The 11,246-nt window shown below is 48.5% G+C and overlaps 2 protein-coding genes across 4 annotated transcripts in view; one reads left to right on the forward strand and one right to left on the reverse strand.

Annotated features, from left to right (window-relative positions):
* Positions 1 to 11,246, reverse strand: part of MRRF (mitochondrial ribosome recycling factor) — a 217,363-nt gene that overhangs the window by 14,130 nt on the left and 191,987 nt on the right. The gene's annotated exons all lie outside the window — the stretch shown is intronic.
* Positions 18 to 11,034, forward strand: RBM18 (RNA binding motif protein 18). The gene is made up of 5 exons (XM_035555480.2): positions 18 to 193; positions 4,547 to 4,673; positions 5,899 to 5,985; positions 7,816 to 7,901; positions 9,285 to 11,034. The coding sequence occupies exons 1-5, from the start codon at positions 45 to 47 to the stop codon at positions 9,442 to 9,444; spliced, it is 609 nt and encodes a 202-aa protein (XP_035411373.1). The 5' UTR covers positions 18 to 44; the 3' UTR covers positions 9,445 to 11,034.

The following is an 11,246-nucleotide window of genomic DNA, read 5'->3' on the forward strand; positions in this document are numbered from 1 at the left end:
GCGAGGCCTGCGCGGGGCCGGGGCGGCGGCGGGGGGGGGGGGTGATGGTGGGGGCCGGTCCCGGTCCGCCCCGCGCCGCCATGGAGCCGGGCCGCCAGGCGCTGCCGCTGGAGAACGCGTCCATCCTGTGCGAGGGCGCCCTGCAGGACGGGCACCGCCTCTGGATCGGAAACCTCGACCCCAAGATCACCGAGTGAGTGCCGCGGGCGGCGCCGCTGCCACCCCCGCACCCCCCGGTGACACCTCCGGTGCTACCCCCAGCCACTCCCGGGCCCCCCCGGTGTCCCCGTTCCCCCTCCTGGCCACCCCGTCCCCCCCGGCACCGCCCCCGTTATCCCCCCGGTGCCCCCCCCGTTACCTCCCGTTCCCCGGTACCCCCCCCCCGGTGCCCCCCATTCCCCGGTAAGCCCCTCCCGGTACCCCCCTGTAGCGGCCGAGCCCCTCCCCGCCGCCCGTGAGGGCCTGGGGGCTGCGCTGAGCCACGGTCCCGGGGGGCACCGGGAGGTCCGGGGGTGGGAGCGGGGCCCTCCCCGTGCTCCCGCCGAGCACCGGAGCCGAGGCCGCGGTTGCCGCCCGGTGTTCGGGCGTTGTGCCGGGGCTCGGCTCGGTCCCGCCGGAACCCCGCGGACCGGTGCGTCCCTGCCCGGCCGCTGGCCGTCCCGCTGCAGCCCGCGCAGGCCGAGCTCCGTCCCCGGGGGGCAGCCTCGGAGCTGAGGGGACGCGGCGGGTGCCGTGGCGGAGCAGGGGGCGTACGCGGCTTACGCCCCTCAGCGCCTGCCCGGCCGCCGGCCGTGCTCTTCCGGACTCTTTCGGCCTACGTCGCTCCTCCGGGTGAGGCCAGGCACCCCGTAGCTTCACAGGCAAAACGTCCCGCTTACGGAGCGAGTGGGACGAGTCGCGTGGGTCTCAGCCCGCTGCTCGCACCTCCGGCAGCACCGTGGCTGCAGGGCGGCGTTCCCCGTCTCCTAAAATCCGGAGCGCTCCCGTGCTGCTCAGTGCTTGTTGCCTGCCGCGGGGTTTACAGTTCTGGCTCCAGACCCGCATCTTTTGCTTTTGCTTTAAAAACGGCTATGCCCTTCTGAAAATGGCATCGTAATCTCCGTTTCCTTGTGAAGAAAAGAGAGGAAGTTCCTTTTAACGCGTTGTCAGCACGGAGAAGAAAGAATGTTTGTGTCAGTTCTGCAAATGCTTATAAATCGCCCTGACCCTTGCTTTCTTGTTCTGAGGCTTTACACCCCTGCCCGTGCTTGCTCACCTGAATTATCCCCGTTAAGCCAGCTAATTGCGTGGCTGAAAACACGCACCTGAACACTAATTAGCTCTTTCTTCATTTGCTGCTTTTATCTGATTTTAGAGGGTTGCCCTGCAATTTCTATGTTAGATTCCCTTAAGATGGAGTAAAGTTGATGGGGTTGTTAGTAGGGCTAATAATTGGTTGTGGCTTCCTCGAGCAGAAATGAGTTCAGAAAGTCTTGAATTAATCCAAGACTTCCGCTTAGCGAGCAACCTATAGCTGCAATCATGCACTGGGGAGTTAATAGGTAACGTACACATTTGAGCACAAGCTGTGGTAGTAGGAATTTATAAATGTAGGGCTGCCTGCAAATTACAGCCTGCAAGCCGATGGCTTTCGGGAGGTTTTTGCGCGTACCGAGCAACTGTGACTCCAACGGGAGGGGGTCGAGCACTGATGCCCCATATGTGGTGGGGTTTGGGGCGCCTTCTGGTGGGCTTCCTTACTGGTAACGGTTATTGGGGGGCTTCTTCTACGTGGTCAGGTTCTGGGTTTGGTGTCACTGAGCAAGGAAGCCGTAGGGTTCCCTCATCATTGTGGTAAGTGTTGTCTGGTGCAGGGTTTGTCCCCTGCTGGGGCAGGAGGTGCTTTGTGCCACAGCCCTGTGTTCACAGCACTGCCTGGTAGTCCTAGCCTGTGGAAACAGCACTTGTGTTACGCGTCCCGTGTCGCAAATGGAGTGGAACTGCCTCCTCTGCCAGTTCTTGTCTGCAAAGCCTTCAGAGACTCATATTTTGTGTGTCCAAATGCTGCGTTTCCAGTGCTGCAGCTACACATATGCTATCTGGTCTCCAGTAGCCTTTGAATGACCATTAATTGCCTGCAGGTATGAAGTCGTGTGTGTCCAACTTCCTCAGCTGCTCTGCCGCTTGTCTGGGGTCCCATCTTGATGAGTCTCACCTCGAAAACAATGTGTGCATGAGTTGTTGTTGCAGACTCCTCCTGGCTCCCAGTGGGGCAGAATTCCTCGCAATAATAGGTTTAGCATGTGGCCCGGTACCTTCGCGGCATCCTTGGGACGGCATTGTTCAGAGGAAGCCTTGCCGGTGTTTGAATAGCACTCGGGGTGCCAGGAGGAAGGCTGGAGGAAAAGGAAACGGGGGAGCTGCTGGTTTGTCTCGCGTTCACATCAGATGAGAGGAAGTGGAAACTGGGGCTGGCCGTGGTGCTCCGCGGGGCTGCATCTGTGCGAGCAGCTCTGAGGCTCTGGGTAGCCTGGGTCGCTGCCATAATAATGCTTCTAACGCGGTCACGCTTTTTTTTTTTTTTTTTAACACTTGGGGTTTTCCACGACAGGTCTCCCTTGAATACTGAAGTCGTCTTCACTTGGAGATGAGTCAAAGTGCTGTTAATGCCTCGCTGTGTTAACACCGGCTTGTAGTCACAGCCTGAAACTTTTGGTTGCACACAACTTGAGGTCTGAGCAGTTCCTTGTAGCGTAGATGACTTCCAGTGGTAAAAATTGTGTGTCTGGTTTGAAATCCGTGTTTGTATCATCTAAGATTTAAAGCTTGTAAATTAAATGGACTATGTAGGTCGTTTCCAGGCTCTTCTAATAAAACGTATTTTAAAGGAGTGACTTCTGCTTTGCTGCCAAGAAAGCAGAAGTAAATGCTGTTATTTGAGTGCAGAGGTGCACGGGGGGACAGCCACCGCCACAAGGTAGCTGCAGGGGTTTCCCTCCTTGCTGAACAGAATGCAGAGAGGAGCCTCGCTGCCTGTCCCACGGCTGTCATTGCAAAAAGGCAAACAGCATCCCAGTAGTAAAGACTTCATTTCCATACTGCTGAAATTGTAAGTGCTTTTTGTAGGAATATGTTCACAGAAACAAGCCTGGGGCATTTACGTGTTTTGGAGGCTCTGACAATTCAACACGTGGGATTTATGTCACATCTCCAAAGCTGGTGCTTTTACTGGTACATCTGTGCCTGCTGGTTGGTAGCTTGAGGTGCAGTGGTGATGCGTGGTTTCTGCGTAACCGGCTCCCTTCTCTTCCTGCTCTTGTTTTTCTGTCTCTCCTGCCTGCTAAGCAGAGGCTGAGTGTTCACGAGCCTCTTGGAAGACCCCAGCACTTCAGTGCTTCATCTGTATTCTGAAGGACGTAGGAAGCTTCCCCTAATCAATTACAATGTGTTTATTCCCCTGGAAGATAACCTGGCCCTCCTGCACTGCGGGCCTGAACACTTTCTGTACCTTCACCTCTTTGAAAGTGCACATCCTGAACGTCCGCCGTGCCCGTGCTGGGAGATGACTCACGTTCCTGGAACTTTCTTGTTTGGCTCCTGAAGCATACAAAGGGCCACAGCCCGTTTCAAACATCCTATCGGGCTTTATTAGGAAAAATATTGTCTGTCCTTCCCGTTCGGACTATCCCTAAAATTACGTGATGTGCTTGGGTGTTCTGGGGCACTGCTGATCTCTGTGTCTGGACACGCACTGTTCTGGCCAGTGCCTGCCCATGTGCACCAGGAGTTGTCCCAAGGGACTTGGGAGCTGCGACTGTTCTCTCGTCAGGGAAGCTGGAAATTGGGCTGGGGTTACACGCCTGCTAATGCTACACAGCTAATTGGCAGGAGAAGCTGAGTCCTAAGATGCCCTTTGTAAGCCCTTGGACAATTCTTGGTCTCCAGGTTCGGGGTCAGCCAGTGACTGCCCTAACAGGTGCAGTTTGCCTTGTGGGTCAGCCAGCGGTGCTCGGCTTGGATCGAGGGAACCAAAAAAAGCTGTAAGGAACTTCCAGGTTTAGATGTGGCCTCTGCAACAAAGAGGCTCCCGATTTTAGGCTGCTCGTTGCACTAGATGCTAAGCAGACAAATGTACTCAGGCTTTTCCAGATGTGTTAAAATACCAACGTGCGGGGAGAGGGAGCTCCAGGCTGGAGGGGGGCAGCTTACGGTTGGAAGTAGGTGTGGTTTTTAGGCGAGAGGCAAAGCCCTCCCAGCCCTCTGGGGAGCCGTTTTAATTGCCCAAAAGGCAGCTATTAATAGGTCTTCTCAGCAGGCACTGCGGGAGGAAGGCCGCGTGCCTGGGGTTTGGAGCTGCCACCGAGCGCAGGGCAGCCCAGAGCCGTGGGGCCGAGGTGCTGCAGCACGCAGCGCCCACCCCGGCGGGTGGCTGGGCACTGCTGCGCCACACCACTGACAGGTGGTGGGGCCGAGTGTGAATCGTGTGCCTGTGTGTGTGTGTGTGTGTGTGTGTGTCCTTGCTTTCCAAGTACTGCTAGGTGCATTAAATGTCTCCTTTCCCCTTCAGGTACCACCTCCTCAAACTCCTTCAGAAGTTTGGCAAAGTGAAGCAGTTCGATTTTCTCTTTCACAAGTCCGGTGCTCTGGAGGGGCAGCCGAGGGGTTACTGCTTTGTGAACTTTGAGACCAAACAGGTATGTTGCTTTTATGTGGAATTTTGTTTTAAATGACTGGCTTCTTTCCCCATCTCTTTTATGTCAATAAAAAGCTAAACCAGGAAGGGATAAATTAAATACCTTTTCTACACAAACCTGTAGTCTCCAACAGCCTCGCTCTGTGACTGCTCCTGGAAGCCGTGGTGATTTCCTTTCTTCTGTGCCATCTATTCCAGAGCTCTGCTTTCTTGTGCTGATTGCACAGGGCCGGTTCTTTGGTTCCTTTCTATAGCGAGCTGGTGGGGGTGTACAGTGGTGGAGCTGTGATCCATGCAGAGCCTTGGATCAGCCTGCCAGACCGCTTGGAACCCAGAACTGCTCAGAAGTCCTCCCAGGCTTCATGAACATGCAAACACCTTGTGTGATGCTGCCGGATACGCAACATGGTACATCTGCAGCGTCCTGGAGGGAACTGCCTCTGGATGCCCGTTCGGGATTTTAACTCTTGCAGTCTAAAATTCAAGTCAGGCTAGCTATAACACCAGAGCTATAGTTATTTGTCAAAATTCTGCTAAATTGTTAAAAAGTTAGGAAAAACAGCGTTTTTGGAGATTGCTAGTGATTGTATACCCTCATCTTTTTGCTGTGAAATCCTCCCTGAGGATGTCAGAAGAGCCGTGATGCGGTGCCAGAGCTCTAGAAGCTCTGCTGGAATGATTATTCGTAGCAAGGTGGAACAGCATTGCAAAGCGCGTTTTTAACTGCCGTGAATCAAGTTTTATGGGAGTGTCCCAGAAGTGAGATTTCACTAAACCTAGATCAGGGCCAAGTGGCTAACATCCCCAGCGTGCGCTAGCAAGGTCTGGGATAAGCATAGGTAGGTGTTTATGAGACATGTAATCACTGTAATGAATCATAGCATTTTCGAGAGAAACCCCTGTAGCACAAACCTCCTTCAGCACGCTGTTCCAATAGCTTCTGCAGCTGAACTTTTGAAAACTTGCGTTCGTCTTCCCCATTTCCTCCCCCCAACAACTGAAGGAGTCTGCCCTGCTGGTTTATAAAAGTCTGGTTACTGAGATGGGTGTGGGAGGCTTCCAGATATTCCTGGATTGGGATACAAGGGGATAAACTTTCTTTGCTGTCAGTTAGCTTTACTTACAGAAGACTGATTTACAAAGAGAAAAGGGTCTTTACATCTGCGACAGTTTTGACTGAAGACTCGGTTTGTTTATTGAACTGTCTTCCTGTGCGTCCTGTGCAGGAAGCAGAAAAGGCGATCCAGTGCCTCAATGGGAAGCTGGCCCTTTCCAAGAAACTGGTGGTGCGGTGGGCACACGCACAAGTCAAGGTAAGCCTCTTGCTGTAAATGAAAACTGCATTTATTTTGCAAAGGCAAAAATCTTTAATATTAAGGAACAATTCTTATCAAGGCCACCTTATCCTGGCAAGATAATTTCAGTCTGTTCTGGGAAATAATTCTCATGGAAATGGCATGAACGATCTGCCACTCCTCTCTTCCACCTAAGCTGTGCTGGATCAGCTGTGAATGAGAATAGGCCGTTTAACCTGATGTTCTTTGTAAAGGAGCTTCTAATCAGAGCTCTGTGAACAGGTTACTCTGTAAATGTCTGCATTTCAACTTTTCCCAAAGGTAGTGAATGATTGGCTGAAAGTCTGTATCCTTCCCTTTGTGGTTTTGATCCCTTTTTGGGTAGGAGATGCATGGAAATTCCCAATTACTAGGCACTCTGTTACTTTGTTCCACTTGTGAAAGCACTTATGTGGCAGCAGCTCTAATTACTTCTGACTTCTAAAGCAAGGTAGTTCGCTTCTAAACTAAATATCATTTTATTGCTTGCTCTATTGCATAAAACATTAAGTTTTTAGTATTAACTTAAGCAGTACCTTCTGGAACATCCTGGTTTTAATGTCACTGAAGTCTTTTCTTGTTTCTCTTGCAGTTATTTGCTAACTGGTATTTGGTAAAGCAACGTAGTTTGAATAACTTTCTTTGCAGAAAGATTGTTGGGGGGAGGCAGGGGAACCTGCTTATTGCTATTTACCTGTGGGTAGTTTGCTTTTAACATGTGTTGATTGTCTTATAGACAACTTCCTAGCATTTCTCTTATTGAGTATACCAATGCATTTGTTTTAGAGTCTTGGGAAGGGAAAAGGAAAGAAAAAAATGAAAAACAAGGGCAGGTGTCTTTGTTAAAGGAGACCGTGTTGTTTTAATTACTGGCTTTGAGGGCTCCAGGCTCTTGTCAGCACATCCAAACTGTGCAGATCCAGTCTCCATTTTCTTGGGCACTGTAGGCACTGGAGCCACAGGCACCTCTGGGGTGCCTGACGAGCGTTCGGGCCACAAAGGAGCTTCAGCCTGAGGAGCGGGCGGCCGCTCAGCTGGGACTTGAGCGGGTAGCTCAGTGCTTGGCCGGCCAGGGTATGGCGAAGAGCATACATAAACAAGCAGTTCAGTTTGCATGGCATTTTCTAATCTGTGGCTGGAAAGATTTAACAACACAAAACCTTAGCTTATTGCAACAAGTGTTTATTTTAGGCAATAGCAGCACTGTGCTAAGTAGTTTTAAGATGAGCAGCCAAAGCTTACCAGACACTGTCAATTTGAGCAGCTCTGCTGAAAAACAAACCTGAATTTGTGCCAAGCGAAACAAGGAAGCGGAGCACTGTGAATAGTTCAGGAGGCCCGTTGCCCACAGAGAAGACAGACTCACAAGCTGCTTTTTACGGAAAGGAGGTGGTTCCCAACTGATCTGGAATGCGTTTTTCTTCCAGCACTGCACAATTCAGAGGAGTTGGGTGCTTGGGTTATCTTTGCACTCAGAACAATGCCTCTATAAAGGGTATAGTGATGCAGTGCAGTAGTTGCCTTAAAATTTAACATCTTTACTTTGTCTTATGTAGTTGGGAACAGGAAGTAATAAAACAGGATGAGGTGTAAGGATCCATAGTACAATGTACATAAGTGTATGTACGCATCATGTTGGTACTAAACAAACATCATGGTTAGGGTTTGTTGTAGCATTTGGCCATCAAAATCACTCAGTGAAAGATTCACAAAACCCAAGGTGATATTAATCCAAATTTAAAGCGCATCCATAAGCAAATGTTTTGTTTGTAATTCCAGTTGACTTGAATATTGGTTTTCTGCTTGCAGAGATATGATCATAATAAAAATGAGAAGATTCTTCCAATCAGCCTGGAGCCATCTTCCAGCACGGAGCCACCCCAGTCTAACCTAAGGTAGGAGATGGAGTGAGTGAGAGGTGACCAAATTGTGGGAGTGGTAGGGAATTAGGTTGTCTTAGATTTCAGTAAGATCTAGAGTTGCCATTACCTTTGTACTAAAAATCTAATATGGCAGTAAAGCCATTTGTAGACGGGCAGCATGCTACGAAGTGTCCCAGATGAGTTACTTAGGACTCAATGTTCATTTTCTAATGTATTAAACTGCTAGGACACTTATGGGAGAAGTGGTAGAGAGAGGAATTGGAAATGTGCAATACTTTAGCTCATGTGGCCAGAACGTGCTTTGTACTTCACATGAATTTCAGTGAGAGGTTTTGTACTCTACTAATTTCATTAAGGAAAATGCTTATGAACACGAATTTCCTTTATAATGGTGAAAGATTTTTTTTTAAAAAGATTTTAAAGATTTAAAAAAATCTTTCTCCATTAAATTACAATTAAAAAAAAAATGCTGCCAGCATTAGGGTTAGTAGGTCTTGCCTGTGGGATGCGGTTAAATTCTCCAACCCCAGGGCTGCTTTGGTTTACGGTTTGGTTAAAGGTGTGTGTGATTTCCAACCCCACCCCCCAGTGTTCTGTCGGCGGAACCGTATGAGGAACCAAGACTTGGGATAATTAATTTGCCTACAGATAAAATGAGATTGAAATTCAGAAGTACCGTGCTAGGAAAGTAATGAGCAGAGAGACGGAGTCATGCAGATTGCTAGCTACGTCAGTGACACAAAGGAGCTGTTCAGTGAGGACGGATGCCGCAAGGAGCTGCCGCGGAGAAGGGAACATTCCTCAGTCCATACCCAGCGGAGGATAGTGGATAACAAAAGTCCTAGGAATTTTGGGTGTAACCTAGGATAGCTTCTCCCTTTGGGATAAACTCTGGTAATGTTGAAATGTTTCTTCCTGACCCAATTAGAGTCTGGGGTTTTCCCATCCCGAGTGGTCGTGTAGCTGGGAGGAAGTCTGGCTTTCATTTCTCTGCTGCTTCCAGCAGCCTTGTCTGAGCTGCACTCTGCTGCACATGCTCAGACCTCCTCAGATGACTTCATTTTGCGTGAACTAGGAAGCCCTGTTCTCATCTAGCTCAGAATCCTTAAGAAAGTGCTGAGTAGGTGCAAGGACTGCTGTTTCGTGGTGCTGTGTTGTGTCATGGAGGGCCTTTCCTAAGCAAATCCCTGCTGAGAATTCAAGTGAAATAGCGTGGGCATTAGGCAGTAGATTCCTGTTTCCTGATCTCACACTTGCGGAGGCAGTGATGGGGTCTGCCCAGCTGCTCCTGGTGCAACTAGGTGTTCAACTGTCAACAAAATTTTTGGATTGCTGTAGTGTGATTCCATGCTAAGATCAAGCTCAATTTCTCTTTTTTCCCCCCTCTCTTTTCAGTGTCAGCGCGAAAATAAAGGCCATTGAAGCAAAGCTGAAAATGATGGCAGAAAATCCAGATGCCGAATATCCAGCAGCACCTGTTTATTCTTACTTCAAACCACCAGATAAGAAAAGGACTACTCCTTATTCCAGAGCTGCCTGGAAATCTAGGAGATGATGCTTATGAATGGATGATGGTAGCAAGAAACACTGCTTTGTATATCTGGAATCCTCCAATGCTTTTGTACTCTTCTAGAGCGAGAAGGATACTGCCACCTGAGCACAACACCACTGTACATGGCACAGGGCTTTGTAACACCTTAGGTGGTTTGCTGAATACTCCTTACTGCCAGTGCAGCTTCACAGCTGAATGCTGTTCAGAAAAGTAGGTTGCATTCAAAGCCTCTGATGAACATCCAGACAACCTCTTGTTAGCCCGCATTCATTAGCAAGATTAGAAACAGTAACCAGTGTATGGAGTAAAGCACATCCAAAATACTCCATTTAACTGATTATTTTTAAAGTCTTTTTTTTAACAAAAAGTATTCCAATTCGTGTTTTAAATGGAGGGGAAGCACTTGGTTTCGATTAGCATTCTGTAGTTACCATGGAAAACTTTTTCATCTTAATAAAACTCATTTTAAATAGACTTTGCAACACTTTTAGTAACTGTGCATGCAATAGTTTATATGCACCAAAGCAAATTTACTTTGCATTTTGACTTGCTAACTTTAAGATAAGTCATGACACAGCACGGGTATTTGCAGTGCCATTTGGGCTGTAGGTTTGTGCCTCTGTGTTGGAATTGGGGTATTTACACACCACTGAGGTTTGTTCTGTGCCATAAGCTTCAGAGTGCAGCAGTGGCATATCTGATGTTTGCGTTCAGTAATCCCCTGTAGTGGTAGCTCTTCATAAACCAGATGTGACAGCGTGAGAATAACGTTGCAGCCTCAGAGACATCTGTCAAGCACATGACCTCAGTGCTTGCCCACCAACCAGTCCAACTCCTGTACTTTTCACTGGCTGGTAAGGGAGGTTGATTGTCTCTCGGTGTAACTAAAGTGACCCAAGTGTTTGTGACAAAATTGCTTCTGCTGCCTGCTGAGGCTTACCTGTGCAAGGTGTTTAATGTAGAGGTCTAATGGGTGGCGTTTTACTGAAATCATTTGATCTGCAGCTCATGCTTTTCCCTAAATGTTCTCTGCAAAATTGAAAGATCTGAAGAAGGACCACTCTGGCAGCGTTTTCTCCTCTGTGCACATGGTACTGTGACTGCGTGTGCAAGAGGGATATAGGAGAACTTGTGTTTTCAGGTGTGGGAGATATTGTTCTGATTTTGTTGATGTTCACTTTCTCAAGTCCTTTTAGTGGTGAGTCTTTACCTTGTCTGTCACTCTTGAGTTGCTTCCCCAAGCCGGCAAACAGTGGTTTCAAACAAGAGGAAGAAAGTGATTTTTAAACAGCCACCATTTCTGTGCACAGGTGTTGCTCACTTGTATAGCAAAGTAAGGTTTGTATTCCCAAAGCGGTGCACCTGCCTTCAAGTGCTGAGCACGCTTCCTGCTTCCGAACTTAGCATCTAGAATGAAGCTGTGCATGTGTATGATGGATAGATTAAAAACCTGAATTGTTAAAAAGTAGGTCTTGTACTGTTAAATATTTGCTTTCTAATTTTCTTTGGGTACCTGAGTAAAGAGAAAGTAGTGTCATTTGGAGTTTGTACCCCTGTGAATGTCAATAACACCCATTTACATTCCTCTGTGAACAGCCTGTGTTTTGTTCTTACGTGGTCTAACACTTGTACTCCTCACGATGTGCATCAGCATTATTTCAAACAACACTTTTTCTTTTTAATAAGAATTTAGAGAGTATCTGAATTCAAGTCAGGCATGTGGTTGCGTTCTCTTCAGAAACATGCTTTGATATTTATTTGTATTTAAATTGAACTTGTTGAAATTCTTACCGCTCTAAATAAAT

This window comes from Cygnus atratus, chromosome 19 (genome assembly GCF_013377495.2).
Source record: "Cygnus atratus isolate AKBS03 ecotype Queensland, Australia chromosome 19, CAtr_DNAZoo_HiC_assembly, whole genome shotgun sequence".
Classification (NCBI taxonomy): Eukaryota; Metazoa; Chordata; class Aves; order Anseriformes; family Anatidae; genus Cygnus; species Cygnus atratus.

What these genes read in the sequence shown, in the direction of transcription:
- RBM18 (XM_035555480.2), top strand. Translation starts at nt 45, where the DNA reads ATGGTGGGGGCCGGTCCCGGTCCGCCCCGCGCCGCCATGGAGCCGGGC. An exon ending in GGGCACACGCACAAGTCAAG is followed by an intron (nt 5,986 to 7,815) that starts GTAAGCCTCTTG and finishes TTCTGCTTGCAG; the next exon opens with AGATATGATCATAATAAAAA. An exon ending in CCACCCCAGTCTAACCTAAG is followed by an intron (nt 7,902 to 9,284) that starts GTAGGAGATGGA and finishes CTCTCTTTTCAG; the next exon opens with TGTCAGCGCGAAAATAAAGG.